This window comes from Dendronephthya gigantea, unplaced genomic scaffold (assembly GCF_004324835.1).
Source record: "Dendronephthya gigantea isolate DGI-Jeju-01 unplaced genomic scaffold, DenGig_1.0 000072F, whole genome shotgun sequence".
Taxonomy (NCBI): domain Eukaryota; kingdom Metazoa; phylum Cnidaria; class Anthozoa; order Malacalcyonacea; family Nephtheidae; genus Dendronephthya; species Dendronephthya gigantea.
This window is the reverse complement of record NW_021163082.1, coordinates 1,070,258-1,091,788: the sequence shown is the minus strand read 5'-3', so window position 1 is coordinate 1,091,788 and position 21,531 is coordinate 1,070,258. Positions and strand designations below refer to the sequence as shown.

Below are 21,531 nucleotides of genomic sequence, written 5' to 3'. Positions count from 1 at the left end.
AGTATGTGACGTCAGCCAATCATATTGGAGCATAACGTGTATAAATTACACTTAGCGAGACACCTGCAGACAAAGTGGGAATCAATTTTAGTGAAATTTAAATTACAATGAATTATTTAACATCAAAGAAGACACGTTCAGTGTGTGTCTTCGTTGTCTCGATATACGTATTGCTAAAAAATTCGATCACTAATGCAAATAGCATATACAAAAGAAACATTTCTAAGACTGGGCTACGTGATTAACTAAATAATTATAACGTTTCATTGGCTTGTGTATCGCGCATAGAACAAAACATTTTAAAACAATATTAGTAAGAGTTACCTGCTCTTATAATTTGCATTTTTCCCCCTCCAAACTATAATAGTCTATACGCGAGAATATCTTTCGATGTTGTATATTGTAAATATTAATAGCATTTAAAGAATTGTGGGAATTAGATAACTTGGGAAATTCATAACTATAATATATACAAAGTTCATGTACGTAGTTTATAAATCTATGACTATAAATAAGACCGAACATATAAATTATGTACTCTTTCGCAATTCACGGGATGCAGTATTAATAAAAAAGTTAAAAGAAAATTAGCCCATTATATTTAAGAAATTCCCATCCCAAGTTCATATTTTCATTTCACTACTGCCATTCTTTGCGCGTTAAAAACTTGTCTTCGCGGGCATTCCCGAAAAAAAGGGAAATATTTAATGCCAAATTAGCACAGAGCACTACCATTATTATAATTTATTCTTGTCGCTGCTATACTGCATGATGCATCGCGTTTTTTATACACTTTAGATACTAGATATTCTGGAATTTTGAGGCCAACAAAAGTTCACAACCGCCGGTGTATGTGATTGAATAAAAATAACTTGAAAAGAGTATATGTGACGAAAATATCGATACAGCAGCCATCAATCATAGAACGTATCATTTTATCATACATAGATTAAGGACTATTTGAAGGAATTCTTATCTAAATGAGGATTAACTCTTATCACATTGTCATCCCTCGTAGTTATAAATGAATCATAGTCAATACGTGGGATTATTCTCAGCATTTTGACATTAAAATTTTTGCTGCAGGTGTTTATATAGAAAATAACCCATCTAAAATTTAATAATTATAACGAAACAACGCATCACAATATTTTTTTTTGAATGAATGGTAACTTTTGTTTAGATACTGTATTAGTCTACGTGCTTATATATATAACCAGCGTACCCAGCATACAGCAACTATTTAATCCCGCTTTGTGTGAGAAATTAAATTAATATATAATCTTATAAAACTTAAAATCTGCATAGCAAGACGTATAATAGCTTTTTACAATTGGTTCATCGCTACCTGCAAGATGAATTCCATTCTATACAATAAATTTGCCCCCTTATTAAAACAATTCAATTTATCTTAGGACCTTTTTCAATTGTATTTCTAGCAAAAGAAAAAAATATATATATTTGGGACAGCGGGTTTTTTTGACTAGATGCACTTATTCTTTCCCACTGCATAGAGATATCAGAGCTGAGAGCTGCTATATAAAGTTTTGCATATTTGATTTTTTACGCAAAACATTACGCTGATGCAAATTTTTTTGAAAATATGAAAGATATTCTTTGACACTTCACACGCTGATTGAGTTTTTTCACCACTTCAAATTTTCGATTCCGTTTTGTGCGGGGAAATGAATCCATTCAAACCATTCAAAACATCTTTCTCAAATTCTCCTTTAAAGAATCTGCTTAATTTCAGTTTTATCATTAGACTGGTACGATTTCCCTCTTTCGTACTAAAGATGATTATGATCTTCAGCATAAAAAAAATTAAATTTCGCGTGGAAATTTGACCGGCATCATTTACGAATTCATCACGACCAAAATGGATGGTTGGTGAAAAATATTTCGTAAATAACTCAACAGCAGATTCTCTCTTGAGGTTCTTCATAGAAAGGAATTGTATAATTCTTCCTTCATTATACCATTAATCAGGCTCAAAACCTGCAAGGGTGGGCAAACGAGCTCTCATATCTTCAACGTTGCGCAGTTTTTGTTGAGCCATCCTTAAGTCCCTCTGCTCCCGTAATGTGTGATCCCGACCAATCAGGAGTTCACTAAAAATATATCCAGAAGCTTTATACACAGGAATAAATGGTCAAATCATTTCAAGGAATTCATGTGTTAGCATAATTTAAATTATGGCTTAACAGAGATGCGTTGAGTGCGTTGACAGATATATCTGACAGGAATTTCCGAGTATTTTGATAATGTCCAAAATAAAGCTAAAAATAAAGTATATATTTCTAGAAAAATTCGTAACATGCAAATCCGCACTGGAGGTTATCATTAATGTACGTGAGCCAATAACTAGCGTAATAAAAAGCTTGAAATGTTTTATAATGCGTATGTTAAACGGGAGCACACGTTTGCATTCAATAATACGAAATATAAAACAGCACAATACCAACAGGTAAAGTGCATAAACAGGGCCGTAGCTGGACCGCTTAATGCACAGGTAAAGTGCATGAACAGGGCCATAGCTGGACCACTTATTTTCATATATTCATGTTTATATATCGTAGGAACAATAGCATACAAAAGAAATCAGTCGGACAGTAAGACGAATATACACATGCACCGCCCACAATGAACAATCAAATAACTCGGCAATAAGACGAATTGTGATCATGATTATTCATTAAAAGCATCCCCTTGTATGCAGGCAATATCAAAGCAAAAACAATTAAAACTAACCTGTACTCGATTTTTCCATTGTTATCAACGTCCAAATACTCGATTAAAGTGTCCAATTGTTTCTATATTAACACGTAGTCGGTTTTTGTCAGATTACACTTCCTTCACAATTTTCTTATAATTTATACTATCACATGCCTTGTGTAAAAGCGGCTTTCTCATTGGTTCTCGAGCAGGAATAAGCTTTTCTCGGGTCCTCATGCTAGTCCGAACTCACTAGCGAGTTCGGCTTTTTCAACGATGGCCGAAAAAAATATTTCGGCAAAATCCGTAATCTTTACGCTATCCATCTTAGACAGTGTGCATTTTCTCTTTCAAAAATAAGGGAGTAATTTGGAGTTTTAAATCTTTTCTTGGAACCTAAATTTGTTTGTTTACGTTGTATATTGTGCGCCCAAAAATGCCTGTCTGCATGAACAAAAAAAGGTAAGAGATAAGCGTAACTTTCTGAACACTTTTTCCGAAATGGTGTGAGATAATAACTATATAAACAAACTCGATATGCGCTGGGTGAGTTCGGGAAACTTCCAGCCTTCCTCGATGCGCAAAACCTGCACAAACCTATCTGCAACTATCTTTATACCTTTAACACAGAATTGGCCAATCAGAATTTATTTCGTATCTATATATATATATTTTAGAATCAAATACCTGTGTCATCTTCAATCCAATTTCTTTTAGGCCAACCTTAAATTCTTCTCTACTAATATCGCCACTCCTGTCTTTGTCAAAGCGGAAGAACCAATCAACTAACCGCAGGCGATTTACTTTGATAAAGTCCAACAGTATGGCCATTTGATGAGGCATTTGCTGTGGAATTAATTAACAAAAATGATGACACTGAGTTGTACAAATCGTCCAATCATGCAGAAGACTTCATATGTGCCACGTAACCGGGGTAAGAATTGTTTTGAGAAAACCACTGAATCTGTTGAAGAAAATAATTTCTCACAAATGAATAAGAAATAGCTTGGGTGTACGGAATTTCAAATAGAACGATGTTTCAATTCGAAACAGGGATACGCAGTATTCTAGAACTTTAGTTAGTTTACCAGTTACCACGGAATAATTTTAGGCCATTTTCTGCTTCAATTTGTTCTTCTATAGGGAGTAATTTCATTAGATTTACAAAACGACTCGCTCCATTTTAAGAAATCCGCTTGAATAATTATTGCGTAAAAAACGCAAGGTAATCCACCTGAGGTCGCTTGTGCCGAAATGTTCAAAACTAATTCGCTTCATTGAGAACGCAGTGTTTGATCTGCTCTGTGTTTTTGAAGTCTCTGAGGGCAACGATTTTGACGTTATGTATGTTTAGGTAAGGCAAACGTGATCAATACAAATTATATCGTTATTCGGTCGATCAAACTTAATTTATATACCTCTGGTTTCCTAAAGCTCCCCAGACCCCCAGTGATGATTTTAATTGCACGATTTTTCTCCAACTGTTGAATTTCACGAAATGCGTTCAATGATACCGGGATGTTCTGGAACAAAAATGAACCAAAAGTATAAGTAACAGCGATACGTTCAAAATAATGAACTGTTCTCTAACCAGCAAATTACCCATTGACAGGCTAAGGTTGATATATGAGAGAATTTGGCCTCTATCATGCTGAAGATTAAATGCTCAAATTTACAATACCAAAAGCAAATTAAAATACCATACACAGTTAACCAGGGTCGGTTGTATAAGGCGTACATTATTTTATTGTGTCATGCTAAGAAGAGTTATTTTCTCAACTGTAGTAAAATCCTTGATAGAACCACATGCAGATATTAATTGTGCAACAATTATGAAGTCTCAGTTAAGGCCTATAATTCTAGAGAAATACAGACACAAAAATCACAATCCGATCGATAATGCTAACCACCTTCTGTACAAACGACCAGCGTACAATATTGTTGGTAGAGGTGATATTGGTATAAAGTTGCAATATTATTGAAACCTGTATTAATTTTACCGTTTTTCCTGAAATTTGTTGGCCTATTCAAATTATATCGCTATTTCATTCAAATTATTTACTGTACGTCAATTTCCGCTATTCCGCAGACGTCGACTTCATTAACTCATCATCTGTACCGGCAAAATATAGGCTATAGATAGGTTTGCCCAACCATGCTTAATAGGTAAAACCTGTCGTAAGTTCATAAAAGGCATTCTTTCAAATCGCAATGCATCCTACCTCCAAATTAAGAATTTTCAAATTCTTATTAATTTTAACGGCCTTTAGTAGAGCCACAACACCATCGTCCCCCAGTGGATTGAGCCCAAGCTGTGCGGAAAAATAAAGTATACTTTTACAATCCTGCAGTTCATAAAGAATAATAATAACTAAAACTGCTTTTCCGAGCGGTGGGACGTGATTGATTGCTTTTCCAATGCACTATACCATTTGGGTCGCAAGGTAAATTAGCTCAAAAAAAATCCGACCTTTCGAAAAAATTTTCCCCTTGAATATCAAGTCAGGCAATATCAAAGTCTCTCTATGCTATTAAACTTGTGGCCAAGATTGTATTAATCCTTACCTTGATAGTTTCCAGTGAGGTATTTTTAGCAATTCCAGGACAGATTCTTTGAGCGCCAAGATAACCAATCCGATTGTTCCTGCATGAAACATTAGAAAGTGGAGGTGAAGCCTATATAAAAGCAAACTGACAAATCTCGTTTTTAATACCTCTCTCAGCTCAAAAACAATAAGAAATGCCCAGTATTCTATGAGAGAAACGCTGGGCCCTCCCTCAAAAAGATCACACCATATACTGTATATATATAGGCCACTTGATGAAAATGAAGTTACTGTATTGCCAGAACCTTCCCTCCCTGGATTATTCTGGGGGATGTAGATTAAAAAAGAGCGGAAGACGTATGGCGAGTCGCGTAAGAACGAGAGTCGAAAGATTTTCCCAAGGATTATGTTCCTTTATTTGGGAACTGAAAAGTTTTCTCTATAGTAGAGAAAAAAATATGATTTTCGAAACTTTGGAAAGTGAACATCTGAATAGCCATGTTTTCTCCCCTCTTAGGACTGACGTATTAATAATAGGATATATAACAGGATGATGAAAACAGGTTCATATCATGAAAAAATGGAAAAGAAATTTCTAGTACGATTTAATCCATAATACCTGAGATCGAGTTCTTTTAAGTTTTCGTTCCTGCGAAGGAATTTCCCAAGTGCCACACAACCAAGAAAAGACACGCCGTTCCACGAAAGATTCAGTGTAGTAAGCGAGTCATTTGTCTAAATTTTCAGGAAATATCATTATTATTATAAGTGTTGCAAAATAGGTCCCTATATATGAATATTAGCCCCCCCTCTTTAACGATCTTCCGCCCCCCAGGATATGATTACGGCAGGATATATTTCATTTTTCGCAAATTTTCAAATTTTCGTTGAAAATCTAGACAAAAGTACAATTTGAAAGTGGACGTTTGACATAATAATTATATCCTCAAAGCCAAATTTATATAAGTCAAGCATGTGTACATACATCATTACAGTTAATTCGTTACAATTCAACTTACAAATAACATTTAATTTTCTCAAAAATTATATGTTTTCACTAGACTTGTTTAAATGCAATATCTACCTTCATAGCTTGAGCCAGCGCTACTCCTCCCTTCCCACGAAGACAGTTCCAGCTAAGATCAAGATGTTTTAAACCGTAGTTTATTGCCTGAAATGCATGTATACATACATATTTAAAATTCGAAAATCTGTATATATCATATAAATGTCGGCAAATGTCGGCATATCATGACGTATATAGCTCAGATGAATATCATGACGCATATAGATTGGGTAAGTTGATAGAATTTTTCCCAAATATGAAACAAATATCTATGGCTTTATATACTTTTAAAAACAAAAGATCAACAGCATGTGACAGGTTTTTTACTTAGTGCATGGTTACCGATCATGGTGTACCCTGCAAGGGCCGTCGCTAGGGGGCGGGGGTGTGGGGGAGTGACACCCCCTGAAAACTAGTTGTTGGCAAATAATCAATATACACGTAAAGTACAGATGTCGAATTTCAAAAATTTAATTACGTGTAATAATGTAGTCAATTTAGAAAAACCACACCTATTGACCACGCCCATTTTGTCGGCTAATTCGTTACCCACACCACCACCCCCCCCCCTACTTAAACAGCTTAGCGACGGCCCTGGTACCCTGCATGTCATAATTTGCATATCTCAATCTGAGCCAATCATGGAAATTATTTTTTTAATTTTTTTGCAATTTACGAAACAAGGAATTCATCAGACAGTACCAGGCCTGCTCCAAGAAACACGCCTCCCTGTTCTCCAATTTCATTATGACTGAGATCTAAATGCCACAACGTTCTATTTTCACGAAGAGATTCAGCAAAACGTCTTGCAACTCGATCAGTTAAATGATTTGCTGAAACAAATGCAATATGACTATGATTGTAGAGCGGAAGACGCAAAGGGAAGAAACGGGGGTTAAGTAAGCTTAATCTTTTCGGTATTTTTTTTCACGCCCATGGCACAAAGAACATTGGCCACGGTAGATGAAAAATCTAAAAACACAAATGAGTTCGACATAAAAATGCGCATTCGTTTCATTTGCAAAGGCAAAGAGAAACCTGGCTTAAGCGCGTACGTATTAGAACGCGTATCTGTGCGTTTACGTACACGAACAGCAAAATATCTGGGACCTTAATCGATTACTTTAAAGGTATAAATGTATAAGCATTTCGACAATTCACAAGTGACTTGTGCGAAGTGTGCCCACACCCTACCATTGGAGAAGAATTTTCTAATAATTGCTTAAGGATTTCTTGTACAATAAAGCAACAATTTATTTACACCACAACCCCCTATACCACGTTGTTACACTTTTGAAGTATTAATTCATTATTTGCGCCCGCGCTGAGAGATCTGAGGTCAACATCTCAGCGTAGTGCTTATAATTATATAGGGCTGTCAAAATTGGCCGAACATCTCTCCAATTCATTGTGAATGTAGAAGATGTGAAAAAGTGAAATTAGATGAAACGTGTTTACTTACAACGTAAAGTTAGCTTGCGAAGAATTTGGTTTCTCATCAGCATTTCAGCCAGGACGATGCCTCCATCAGCACCAATAGAATTTTCTGAAAGATCCTACACCAATAATAACAGAAATTAAAAGGTAAAATCTTTTTCAGAAAAATTGTTCAACTCTCTTTGAATACATCGACGTATATGTAGGCTTGTAGACGTAGTTGATACGTCGTATTTTGGTCGCGTCAAAAAGGCCTAGATCCAACGTTGCTCTTCTCATGCATACAGCGAATCTAACGCAAATGACTTAATGTCTTTGTTTGAGCTCATTTACATTACGTTCGGCGCATGAGAAAGGCAACGTTTCATCTAGGCATATAAATAATGCATAAGATGACAAGCCTTATTTTTATCTCATTATCTGTTGTTTTACAATGCATTCGACGTGACTAAAATGGGACGTAAAATTGAACTAGGCCTAAGCTAACCCTATCTCACATGCATATCATCCTTACCAGTTGTGTTATATAACAGTTATCACCAAGCATTGATGCAATCAATGATGCTCCAATGTCCTCAATGCCATTATCAGACAGGTCCAACTTTTCAACATAAATGTTTTTCTAAAATATGCATACTCATTTTAGCAAATAATAAAAGATAATTAGACAATGTACTGCATTTATTGCATGGATAAGGGCTGTTTACACTTCAATTCGTAGCGTAACGTAGCGTATTTCAATGTTTCCGGAGTCTTTGACCAGAACTAATTATTTAAAGCAATAAGATACGCTATACGTTTCGTTTGAAGTGGAGAACAGGCCTAAGGCTGGAGCCGCTGGGTTTCCACTTGCTGAGAGATGGTTCGCTAGCGTAAATATTTGCATTTTTTCTTCTGAAATGTGGACAGTCAAGCTGAACTAATTTATTTTTTCTGTTAAAATTCAAAAGAAAATATATTAATATTTCGCAAGGAAACTCTTTCTCTGCAAGTGGAAGTCCATCCTAACTCTCGTTATCAACATTATGTCGAGGCGCTGCATATGACGTCATGATGAACTAGACGTTTACAGCTTAACTCAAATTTCAAAATTATAACTGGCAATAATGTAAAAGTTGTGTAATCTTCTTGTATAGTACTGCGAGATTGAAGCAGAATTGCTTTTTAAAACTGAATTAAATTCTTTACCAACAATGATTTGGCCAGAGGCAGGGTTCCCTTTGATCCAAGGCTTCGATGTTTGATTTCCATCACCTTTTCCTCAAACTTTGCTTGTAAGGACGACACTGGAAGAACATCTGCATGAAAAATAATATATAAGGAATGTTGATAACTTGTAACTATACAGTGATATAGTTTTATCATCAATTTGTAGAGAACGCTACCGTGAATTTTTTATATATACATTATGTATGCAGAGCTTTTGGTTAGTTAACCCGCGGACCTTCAACATACAGTGAAATACTGATATGGACAGGTTAACGGACTGAAAGCTCCTCATATGACCTGCATGCACCTGCATGATGTTTTCCAAAAATTGACGATTTAGTATTAATTCACCATGCAAAATTTCAGAGTATAGAGATATGGTATGGTGTTGGTTAAATACTTTTCACCATTTCTGGCACCTGCTAGCCGTAATACAAATCTGAAATGAAGCTAAAAGGGAGCTGAAACCTATAGATTTATACATAAAGATTATAGTTGGAACGAGGCGGCAATTTTTCCCATTTCAAGACTCCAGGAATTTCAAGTGTATAGTGAAACATAACTAAACGTTAAAATCTAAACATAATCATCATGCCTGATAATTAATACCTTCTTGCTTGCACACTTTAAGGTATGTGTACTTTCCTGACGTATCATATTGTTTCGGAGCAGCTAAAAACGAGAAACAAAATCTATTTAATCTGGAAATATCGTAATTGTTACTTCTGATGTGTATAATTGTTGCAGAGTCGTAAGGCATAATAATTCTTCATGTTGGATCACAGAATAAACAAACATGCACTTGTATGCAGGCAGAGCCCCCGGGAACATTGTGAAAGGAAAGGTATGCAATTTCGTATGCATGTATATTATATAGAAATGATATTTACACCCTGCATCTAAAGCTTAGTTATTTCTTCGTTTAATCAACAGTAATTTAGCTTGTAGGTACACCAAGTAAGCCGGCCTATTTAGACTACACGATAAGCTGTATGCAATCATCATTCTGACGAATGCAAAAGAGTGCTTATGCCACAATCTTCATTCAATTTTGTTCAGGTTATTATTTCACATACGCCAGGGTACGAATCGTATACGACAAATGGGCATAGGGTAAATAGGCCTAAAGTATTTAATACTGCAAATAAGCTTTCGGTCCGTTAACCGCCCGGGTCTTCATCACTGCAATACAATATACAGAATCATATTCTATTTAACAAATATAGCTACAGAATTCTGTTTGCTAACGAGAAGAGTCTGATGTAGATATTTCAAAAGAATATTTTCGCTAAAATTGCACTTACTTGGACGTTCTGTTTCAAGGTCGGTTTCATATTCACTGCCGCTGTCTTCAATGGAAATCATGGGTGATTGAAAGCTATCCCTGAGCGTTTCCACTTTCTGCCCCTGGTTCCGAGGATCATCATCATCATCCGATAAAGTATCTATGAGATCTTTATCTGACTGCCACGCAACTTTACGTTGAACTGGATTAAAATTTGATGGGCCAGCAGTGGTGTGTGGTCTTATGGAGGATTTACTTTGCTTGATATTGACTTTTGAATCTAAGGTGCATAGTTATTACGGTATAAGGGCCGTATAGACGCAGCGAAAGCAAATAATCTGTCGTATGTGTTTTGTTATTTAGATATCCATGGCTGAATGTTCTGTCAGAACTTGCGTATAAATCTATTATAATTTCAACTTGAACTAAAATTAGGAGTATTACAGTCTAGCCAAAACAAAATAGTTTCCTACGAAAAATATCCGCGAAAAATTTACTCGCTGGCCTCCTTTTTTCCATCGCGACGCTGGAATAGAACTGGCACTGGGTCATTGAAAAGAATAAGGATCGATAGACCTAGGCATATCAAGTTGATCATTGGGAGTGGCCATGCATACTCTTAGTTCGTGCCCTTAGATTGTCGCATTCTATTGTTTTCAAATTGAATATAAAAAATACAAGCCTCGATCGTCGAACCATGACTTGATTCAAGTCAACTGAAAGTTATTTCTCACAGTCCCATGTCAAAAACCTTTCCTCAATTAGTGTAAAAAAGATCGTAGGCAAAAAGAGTGCCTCTGCCACAGCGCGTGTTTCCTAATCAACTAAAATCTCATCGAAAAATTTAAAGCCCCCTGCCAATAAGCTAGTAGTAATTGTTTTTATAAAGAAACAAATTATCACGACTAACAACTTGCAGTTAAATTCGCTAAATTGTGTATTGGCTGCGCTCACTAAAACTACATTGACTTAAAAATGCATATACTCCAAAAGGAGGATTTTCCCATTCCTCGCCCAGAATCAGCAATTTGGTGTATGTTTCTCAAACATCAACAATTGGCGGGAATATTTTTCTTCGAATGGCGAATAATTGCATGGTTTAATTCAATCACAGTTGGAAGGTTGGTTTTCAAAACCGGTCAACAACAACATCAAAACCATTGACAAAGGTTAGGTAAGGTATTTATACATATTGGCTACATTTTACGGTAGAACAATTAGGATTTCTTCGAAAAGTTTCCGTTTAAACTATTTTCCAATAAATCTTAAACATTAACTGACGTGTTTTTTTATTAAAAGCATAAAACGTGTTCTAAATAAAACATGAAATGCATAGATTATTGACAGTAAAAAAAATTGACATCCAGCTCCACCTAGTTGTCCAAATAAACAGGGATTATTCAGAATAATTTTGTACCCGAATTGCTCTCATATTATACAAAACATGCAGTTTACCTTTGTTGGGTTTGCTATATTCACTCCGTTTTCCTGTCACTGAGGAGTCACTGCCACTACCAAAGGAAATACTTCTGTCCCTCGGCGCATGAAGACGGATAGCACTACTTGATGAAGATCTGTCATTCCGTTTAACATTTGCTTCAATATTATCCAACTTTCGACTATTATCGTTGATCTGACTCTCGTTTTGAGTGACATTTCTAAAAAAGGGTAAAAACTTTTTTTTTCATGCGTTTGATTTCAAACACAATTGCACTCCACTCAGTGCAATTACCAATATTAATAGCACTCCTATTCGTTCTATTACCATCATTTATAATGATTGAGTTGTGAAATTTTCAGCATGATTTTTTATTTAACTTGTAATTATTTCATTTTTTCTCAATAAGGTACAAAGAATGTGTAATATTATAAAAAGCCTGCCCTGATCTACAACTATGTTTATATATGTTCTAATTAAAATTGCCCCAGTTGATCAGATGATTTGCTTAGCACAATTAAGTGATTAATTTGGATCATATTTATATAGTGTGCCATTTTTAATCTAATATTAAAAATGTCTGCCAGTCTTACTGTTCTTCGATATCTGTTGTTTCACTTGTTCGATTACGAAGAAGAGCTTGAGATGTTTTAGGTCTTGTAATTAACTGCTTTGTATCAACTGATGATGAAAGAGTATTTCTTCCTGGGCCTTTTGATGTGAATGGTCGTACTTTGGAATCCGATGTTACCTAAAGAAGAAAATCAAAATATCTTAAAATAAAACATTTTTGTTTATATATCTTGTTTGCCTTGCTATATATGTAGCTGTGTATATGGCAACTCATGGATAGGCTACATATTATAAATGCTCAATTAATATTATGTATTCAATTTTAGAAGTAAATTGTATAGTAAATTGCATGAATTTAAACACAGAGTATATTTACAATACAGAATGTACCCTGTTATGAAGGTAGCTGTAAGTCAATTAATTTTGTAAGGGAAGTTTGCTGACGCAAATACGTATATATACAGCCCTTTCTACCATATCAATTGAATTATACATTTTGTTGTCATGTAAGAGGCATAACTTTGTGCTAACTGTGCATAGTAAGTTCACACTTCACACAGCCCTCTCAACCAGTAATCATAATTGCACAATGATTGTGACTGCTCACTTATTAGAGCAGCCCACCCTATTGCATGCCCTAAGGGCTTCCTAGCTAAGCTAGCTGTTCCTTGTTGTCTGGAAAACCAATTGCATACATAGGCGAAGAGGATGCTAGGGAGTGCGTATTCTTAACTAATCAAAGTAATTATACAATCTGTTGTCATTTGTCTTGAAAATATATATAATCATCAATATAAATGTAGTAAATCGTGCGAATGATAATTTTGGAGAAGATTTAACCTTATAGTCCACATTTGCATTTCTGCACATTGCAAAAATAATAATCAAATAACTTTAAACCAGCTGCCACACAAGAATGTAATTCAGAATATAACTTGTTTACTTAAAAGCGATATATTTCATCGCGCGTCTATAGTATATTTGAAAGTAATTAATAAAATATGTAATACGATATTCTATAAGAAATTTCGCCAAACAATCGCTAGACTCGCTATCCATAGCGAGTCTTTTGCACAATCGAAAAGAATTCCTTTTCTGATGAACTAAAATAATATAGAATAAAAATTCGTTCTATATTTGTATGCTTTGGAATGTTAAACAATTACTAATATTCTAATCCGTTGCCATGTAGCAAATTAGCAAAAGAACAAACCTTTCTCGATCTGGCAACACTGAAATTCCCTGGGGACGACTTTTTACTCTTTCTCATCGTCAGTATTTCTATCAATCATGTTACGACTGTGTGTTGCGTTTGTTTTACATTGTTTCGACGTGTTTACAATCCGTTATAACGGAGTTTTACACATTCAACCAACTCGTTGCTTTGGCCCATTGTTTACGATGTTGCTAATCCCGATTATTATTCTAATCTGTAGTACCATGAAGTATACAAGATAAAGGGAAATCACCCAAATATTTTCATTAATTGTGCGGGCGCAGGGTGATTATGCACTAATGGAGTAAGTAATGGTTTGTAACCTGGATCGCCATAAGTCAGCGCTGTACTTGGTTAAAGACAAAAATTGAAGCAATTTTTGACTTAAAAATTATCAAAAATAATTTGTATTTTACATGGTTCTAGACATTACTAGATAATTATTCTCTACGTCTGTCCAAAAATTCAAAAACTCAGCAAAACTACCTTCAAATTTGGCTTCAGAGATGGCGGCCAAGTTAGTGTTCACCGCCGAAGTGATTGTCATGGGGTGAAAACTAGAAGAGCCATATAGTTAAAATAGCAAGTCATGTCACATCAATTAGCATTCTTCCATTGATGGATTAGGGCACCTTCGCCTCTTGAACTGAACGGAGTGCAATTTGGTATGAAATCAAAAGCGTGATCACAAAATTCTCCTTTAGATGCAGAAATTTTATTTTTTGAGCTACCTTCCTATTTTTACATGTCGCCCGTAGTTTCTGTCAAAAAGTTATTTGTGTTTCTTTACTTTATTCATTTGGTGTTTATTCTTTTTAAATTTGATTTTCTAGTCAAGACTTGTTCGTGTTTAAATTGATTGGTTACCTCTCTTCTCAGCATCGTAAACATGTGACAGGAAGGCGCCGATCGAGTTTAGCTTAATGTCAGCTGAGCCTAATTATAGCCATTATAGCTACATTTCGTAAAATAATATTCCTTTATCTCCAAAAATGTTCCGCCCCTAAAAGCGCAATTACCAACGTTTGCCATTTTGAGAGTTAAAGAAAATAAGCCATCATTCAATATATGGCATCGCCCAAACGAGCAAGAAAACAATTTTGACAGAAAAATCTCTTAATTTTATTAATTAAAAACAATAAGTAGAACTGCGAGTAGAATGGCCATAATGCATTCCATGCAAAATGCCCAAGCAAATGCGAATACTTCAACATATGGCCGAGAAATGTTCGAGGCTAAGAGAAAGTTTACAGCACGCTATGCGTTAAATGAAAGTTTCTTCATGATTTTCTACCTTTCGTGGCCCCGTTCATACGATACTGGACGAATTTGGAACCGACCTGAAATTCCTCTGCGAGGGAACTTGAAGAATTTGGAGCTCCTGATGGAAGGCATTATTTAGAGGCTGTTTACATGAGCCCGGTTACCGAGATTCAACGAAGCATAAAATGGACTTAATTTGAGGTACTGAAAAGTCTTTTTGAAACAGAACCCAGCTCACATGCTATTGTTAGGATGATCACACGACTACCAGAATCACGTTATTTACTTATTTCAATACCTCAAAGTCCATTTTACGCCTCTTTAAGTCAGGTACGTGGAAACAGCGGAAAAGACTTCAAAATCCTTCCAAGTTCCAACCTCGTGTAAACGTTCTCGAGGAAGTACTTTTGATTATAAAGTGAAACCAGAGGCCCAGTTTACACTATACCGGATTACTTCCAGAGTGGGGAAAAATTTGTGGAAATTAAAATTTTACTGTCAGATATCGAAATAAATATACCAAATCTATCAAACTAATAAACATTTGCTACTAACCAAACAAAGATATCGTTACAAGCGAATCCGGTATAGTGTAAACGGAGCCTTATAGTAATACTTGTACCAATTTGATACCAGTAATTAAGGCCCATTTACACTGTACGATTAGTCGTATTGGATCGTGTAAATAAGCCTTGAAGGATCCTCCAAAAAATAGGCCTTTCCAGGAAAAATATACTTCACTGTATAGAAAATAAAAATCCTTTTAACCCCTAAGCACTGAGAACGTATTCCTTTAATGTCCATGATTTACTGCAGATACATATAGAAGAGGGCCAATGCCAATGGTAGCCTCGTGAGGGACGAAGTCTGAGTGATTGATATATCATCTCTTACTGTACACCGCTGTGGCGCATCTTGTTCGTCTCTAATATAAAGTTTATCTCATTTTGTACTTTGTTTCCTCCTCAACCTCGCTCAATTCTCCTTGAAACTTCACTGAAATATTGAAGTCAAGATCACGCTAAAAACAGAGAAGGAAATTAGGTTTCAAACGACGTTTGTTCTATGGACGTCTAGATGTTGTAACGTTAGTTCATCGATTCGATATTCGTAATAAGTGTTTTTCAAACAAATGAGAATGATTCAATCAACTTTCAATCGATTGCTAGACAGAATTAAGGGACGTCACTTCCACATAGTCTCAAACTTTCAATCGATTGCTAGACGAGAAGTCACCTCCATATAGTCTCAAACTTTCAATCGATTTCTAGACGGAGGGTCACTTCCACATAGTCTCAAACCTTCAATCGATTGCTAGACGAGAAGTCACCTCCATATAGTCTCAAACTTTCAACCGATTGCTAGACGGGGGGTAACTTCCACATAGTCTCAATCTCTTAATCGATAACTAGACGGGGGGCATTGCAAGTTGTTTACGATAATTTTATAATACTCACATTATTTCTAGTGTTTTGTTTTAATGCGAATGTTCCATTAATCTGTTCGCCATGTTTGACGGTTAAATAGTCATTAAGATAAAACACAGTCTGTTTCCAATGAGTATATCTTGCGTCAGGACCTAGGAAACAAGGTATGTATACGTTAATACTACATATGTATGTAACAGCACAAAGCAGGTTCTTGTAGATAGTTTTCTAGACAACTAGGTCTATAAAGTACTGTAATGCGGTTAACCAATCTATATACAGAAAATGTCGCTATAACCTGCGTTTAAACAGGCTTGTGCCTGCATGCAAGTGCTTATCGAGAAATTGTTACTGGTATATGTAAGTCCTAGAACCGAATGACACTTGATCAAACAACAAAATATCCGTTGAATACCAACGTCTGCTAACGATATAGCGAAGATACAATGTAATTAATACGAGAATGAATCATCGCGTCATTTATGCGAGAGAGAATAAATGAGATGCACGTATGTCAATGACTTGATGGAGAATAATCCTGAGAAAAATCCAATTCGTAGCAATCTACAGTACGTCAGTATCAACATTTTTGCTAGTACCTGTTGAAAACCCTGTTCTCTTATGACAATGAGAAAATTCGATGGTGAAATACGAGACCAAAGCTTGAATATAATCATCTCTCTGAGAGAATAGCTGATATGGTACATCAAATTCTAAGTCTTCCTTAGTCACTGTTTCAATGTTGATTTCCTAAACCAAGACCATTGAAATTAGCAATAGTGCTACGTTTAAAACCGAAGTAATAAGTAATCTTTGTATTTAGCTATAGCATACCTTTAGAAGACAAGAATTAGTCACGATCTGTTTTGCCTCCACAACATCAACTAGAGGTTCAGTAATTGCAACCTTTCTGATACAACTCATGTCAAATCCATACACGTTGTCCCACCCTGGAAAAAGGTTCAACTAAATCACTGCAATGTGAAAGGCTTAACTTTGGGCTTTAAAATAGACCATCTTCATGTGACAATATGTTTGAGATCAAATATGATTAAAGACAAGAAAAATATTCGAAAATATTGAAATCTACCGCACGTTTTCAGTAACGATTGGCCTTTGCGTACAAGATAAACCTCGTACTCAATGCTGCCAGGGATAGATTTACTTGGGGAGGGCATATTATTATATACCGATGTGTTAAGCCCCGTTTACACAGTACGAACTTAAACCGGTTTAAATCGAACTCGTCTAACTGGCACCATAGCTACGTTTACATGACCACTTTAAGAAATTTAAAATTAATCCGCGTAATTTAATCCACCTCGTACAGGTAGTGCAAAGTAATCCAGCTTAATTTACACTGACTCGAAAAATCAAAGATCAAGTTAAACCAGATTAACTGTGAACGTGTAAACAAGCCTTTACATTAAATTTTTTGCATGTATTAAATTCATCAAACATTTCTTTGGCAATCAGAATAATCTTGACAATGAACTTACAATAAATCTTTTCTTCCTTATACTGTCTGTCTTCAATGCCACAGATATACAAACTTGCTTTATCAGGAAACATTATTCCATCTTCGCCCTGAAATACATCTTATAATTACGAGACAGCATATGTACACTAGATAGCGTTTTCCACAGAGTTAGAAATCAACCTCATGCAAAAAAGGCAACTGTAGAGGTTTTACGTTTCGTATAAAAATATTTAAGATCTAGTTGATGAAGCTGAGCAAGATATAAGAAAATCTTGAAAGGCTGACGTTCACACTTAAATAAACGAGAGAATCAGTTACAGGTGTTCAAAAAAGTCTTATGCAGCAGAACATTGAAACTACTCTTTCACATCCATCAAAAGAAGAAAATCTCAAAGAGAAAAAAAAATTAGACATGCCTTATTAGTGGCAGCCACGTGTCCTAAGGCCTGCTTAGATACACTTGCAATTTTTGCTGCAATTTTCCTTCTTTGATAGTTGTAAATGAGTAATAAGTTACGACTAATCTGATGTAAAAGAGCTCTTATTTGAACATTAGAAACTAATTCACAATCTAGTTCACATCAAAACAAGTACATATTTTAATGTTATAAAAACTTTTACAAAATATTTATTCACTTACCAGCCATTTATCTCGAGCAAAGAGTACGCTATTCAACATGGATTCGTAAAATAGACAATATCCCATCCATTCACTTATAATTATATCAACTTTCTCCACTGGCAGCGCCACCTCCTCAATTTTTCCTCTTATAAGTGTTATGGCTATAATAAATGGCATGAAATAAAATTATTGTGTAAAATAAAAATAGCATTATTTGATTGTAAATGTACAATTTAGCAAATATATACAAAAATTAGCGAAATTTTCTCTTATTTTTTTTGTCGGTGGTTTCAAAAAATCGAAATATAAACTTAGCCTTTGAAATTGTTTCTGGATTTTACATGACCCCACATAAAAATGTACAAAAAATTACTAAATTTTGTTGTTTTAGGTATACTTTAAGTTTGCTTGTTAGGCTAATTCTTAATTAATATACTCTTTCTAGCTGAGGTGGTTTATTACCATCTTCATGACAAAATAAAAAATAGTACAATGATACTATACCAAGTACGTACAATTCTTCATGTGGTTTGACTCAATTATGGTTTGAGCATGTTCAATAATTGATGAAAAATCAACCTGCAAAAATATCAATAATCAGGCTAAGAAACAGATGTTGAAGCAACCTCACCTAAAATACTATAAAACAAGACTACCAGTCACACGACTATTGAAAAGTTTATAAAAGCTGTTATATGTACAAATTAGAGATTTCCAACAAGGCCCCTGCTTGTTTTAAGACACCAAACATTCTCAAGTAAAAATTTTCAAAACAGACAAGTGAGACAACCCTGAATGGCAATGTTAATAAATTATAAAGAAAACTAAAATTTTGTTAACGAGCAAAAATAAGATTGAGGAGGAGTAGGCTGGTTGCTACCCAGAAAACCACCAGCTGTTTGTTCAAAAAAACACTACTAAAATGAGATGCTAAGGTGCTGTTTAGACTACAAAATAACATAGAAATGTGACAGTTATGTGCAAATGTGACAGTGCATTACCCCGTAAACATGTTTTGCACCAGCTTTGACAGCAAACATGGATAATATTCCTGTCCCACAACCAACATCAAGAACAACTTTGCCTCGGAAGAGATGTTTATTGTGATACATTGCATTTCTGTATGTAAGTGTCCGCACTTCATCCTTCAACATTTCCTGCAAAGTTATATCACCACATTAGTTGCCAAATACCACAAAATGACCATTTTATTATAAGCTGAAATTTGTAAGGTAAGGAACCAATAAATTATATATTGTAAACCAAATTAATAAGTAAAAGTGCAGGGCTACAAGTTCAAATCATACAAATCTTTTGAAGAACCTTTTTCTCAATGCATGCTTACTCAATTTTTAGTTATATATAGTAAGAAAAGGTTTAGATCGCTCTTAAGGTTAACTTGTTTACTTACCTCATGTATTCCTTCATTATTCAGCAAATATAAAAAAGAAAACATTTGACATTAGTTTTAATTGCTTTCTATCATCACATATGCTGATGCAAGCTGGTAAGCCAACAGAATATAAGCAAGCAATGGTGTGCATTAAATGTTTGGGAGCAATTATAGAATACCCTGCCAACCCAACTCTTAACAGTGAATGCCACATAGTCTTATTGGACCTTAATGCATGAATTGGACTTCCAGAGAACAAGAATAAACAGTATTTTTAAAAAACGGGGCATTTTTATACTCTAAAATTGATCTTTAAAATAATGCACTATTGGCAGGGTATTCTATAATTGTACCAATGTTTGTATCCAGAAAATTAAGAATTTTGTAAATCAGCAGGTCACCATTTCATTATGAAAAGAATTGATGCACAGTAGCAATAGCATTGTTCTATCAACATATTATGTGTTTAATAAGCAAGCATTCAAGTGGTGGTATTCATGATATGTAGTTCTAATTTAGATACAGTATATTATATATTTATGTATTTATGGTTTATTTTGCGGCTTTGGGGTTGCACCTTTCACAGGACTTCGCATCATATTTGTGCACATTTCATTTGATTTAGTTACTAACTTCAGAAACGTGTTATAAAATACTAATTATATATGTACCAGGTGATTCTCTGGTCACAAATGTGACACTGCTATTCTTTTTTGTTACAAGTAATACATGAAGCCTGAAGAAACAGCAATGTCACATGTGTGATCAGAGAATCACCGTACTGCAGTCAAAAATATTTTCATATAAATAAGATTGATAAGCAAACTATGCTGATAGTAAATATGCTTTTCAGAGTGAGAAAAGTTTAAGAAGTTGTGGCAACGGCACTATTGATCATGATTACATTAAGAAGCCATCTTTCCCAATGATATATAAAAACATACCATAAGTATATAAAATACCTGTTCTTGATAAATTTTGCATGAATAAGAGGGTAAACTTACAACTTAATAGAGTACTGGATACTATTAATAAAACCAAAAAGGAATTTACTATATAAGATATGAAATTTCTTTACCAAAATGAGCGTATGAATCAAAGTAATAATCAGCACTTGTCATTTGATCAGGTGCCAAACTTTCATCTTTATCAGTCAAATTTTCACATTCCCCATTAACTTTAGCCTCAGATTTTGCCTCCTGTCATAGAACATTAACAAACAGAAAAAATGTTGATAACTTTCGCATCATATATGAAATTATTTTCAAATTACTTACGTCTAAGCGCGGAAATTTTGTTTCAACTGGCTCCATTTTGCGTTTCATACTTTGTTGTGCACGTGCCAAGATTTTGAGCCCGCAAAATTCGAGGGAATTTCATGACAATACGTCATGTAGAGGTTCGAAGGGTCTTAAATTCGAGTTGAATTATACACATTTAAAATTCAAGCCAGAGGAACAGTTGAAGGAAAAATGGGTAATAATTCCATCTTCAGTATACACCAATATACATACGACACCCTTTTTTAAACATCTATTGCATCCTATCATATCATTTAGCATGGAGAGTTTTCCAGTTCATTGAAAAGGCATCTATTTTTATGGCCTGGGGATCTGGTTTCCAGATGACAAATTGCGGAAGTTGGTGCGTGAGACGAGACGCAAATAGGTCTATCTCTAACGGACCCCATATTCCTAAGATTATTTGGAACAGAGAAGGATTGAGTTTCCAATCGCTGGAGTCGATCAGAACTCTTGATTCCCTGTCTGCTCGTACATTCAAACTTCCTGGGAGATATTGAGCTGAAACAACCAACTGGTTCTCTAGACACCACTCCCATAAGACAATAGCTAGGTTGGCT

At 35.1% G+C, this 21,531-nt stretch overlaps 2 protein-coding genes across 3 annotated transcripts; both read right to left on the bottom strand.

The window, feature by feature from the left end:
• Positions 1-81: 81 nt before the first annotated feature.
• LOC114531435 (leucine-rich repeat-containing protein 74A-like) lies at positions 82-13,671 on the bottom strand. 2 transcript variants are annotated; one of them, XM_028553038.1, is made up of 17 exons: positions 13,483-13,671; positions 12,290-12,447; positions 11,714-11,916; positions 10,278-10,538; positions 9,583-9,645; positions 8,953-9,062; positions 8,279-8,386; positions 7,790-7,883; positions 7,030-7,160; positions 6,346-6,432; positions 5,881-5,996; positions 5,281-5,359; positions 4,938-5,027; positions 4,134-4,238; positions 3,403-3,561; positions 2,752-2,813; positions 82-2,111 (listed from the first exon to the last, which is right to left on the bottom strand). In XM_028553038.1, the coding sequence occupies exons 1-17, from the start codon at positions 13,537-13,539 to the stop codon at positions 1,982-1,984; spliced, it is 2,013 nt and encodes a 670-aa protein (XP_028408839.1). In that variant the 5' UTR covers positions 13,540-13,671; the 3' UTR covers positions 82-1,981. The 2 variants fall into 2 exon arrangements, with proteins under 2 accessions (XP_028408839.1, XP_028408840.1); XM_028553039.1 differs by having other exon boundaries at positions 10,278-10,540; positions 11,719-11,916.
• A 571-nt stretch (positions 13,672-14,242) lies between these two features.
• Positions 14,243-21,028, bottom strand: LOC114531499 (protein arginine N-methyltransferase 1-like). The gene is made up of 11 exons (XM_028553104.1): positions 20,948-21,028; positions 20,749-20,869; positions 19,689-19,699; positions 19,279-19,434; positions 18,793-18,856; positions 18,296-18,438; positions 17,675-17,762; positions 17,010-17,125; positions 16,775-16,925; positions 16,206-16,327; positions 14,243-15,769 (listed from the first exon to the last, which is right to left on the bottom strand). Exons 1-11 carry the CDS (start codon positions 20,993-20,995, stop codon positions 15,686-15,688), a joined length of 1,104 nt encoding a protein of 367 aa, XP_028408905.1. The 5' UTR covers positions 20,996-21,028; the 3' UTR covers positions 14,243-15,685.
• Positions 21,029-21,531: the final 503 nt, after the last annotated feature.

What these genes read in the sequence shown, in the direction of transcription:
- LOC114531435 (XM_028553038.1), bottom strand. Translation starts at nt 13,539, where the DNA reads ATGAGAAAGAGTAAAAAGTCGTCCCCAGGGAATTTCAGTGTTGCCAGA. An exon ending in CGCTGGCTCAAGCTATGAAG is followed by an intron (nt 5,997 to 6,345) that starts GTAGATATTGCA and finishes CTGAAAATTTAG; the next exon opens with ACAAATGACTCGCTTACTAC. An exon ending in GGAGCTTTAGGAAACCAGAG is followed by an intron (nt 3,562 to 4,133) that starts GTATATAAATTA and finishes TTAATTCCACAG; the next exon opens with CAAATGCCTCATCAAATGGC.
- LOC114531499 (XM_028553104.1), bottom strand. Translation starts at nt 20,995, where the DNA reads ATGAAACGCAAAATGGAGCCAGTTGAAACAAAATTTCCGCGCTTAGAC. An exon ending in CAAAATTTCCGCGCTTAGAC is followed by an intron (nt 20,870 to 20,947) that starts GTAAGTAATTTG and finishes GTTCTATGACAG; the next exon opens with GAGGCAAAATCTGAGGCTAA. An exon ending in GAGAACAGGGTTTTCAACAG is followed by an intron (nt 16,328 to 16,774) that starts GTACTAGCAAAA and finishes CTTGTTTCCTAG; the next exon opens with GTCCTGACGCAAGATATACT.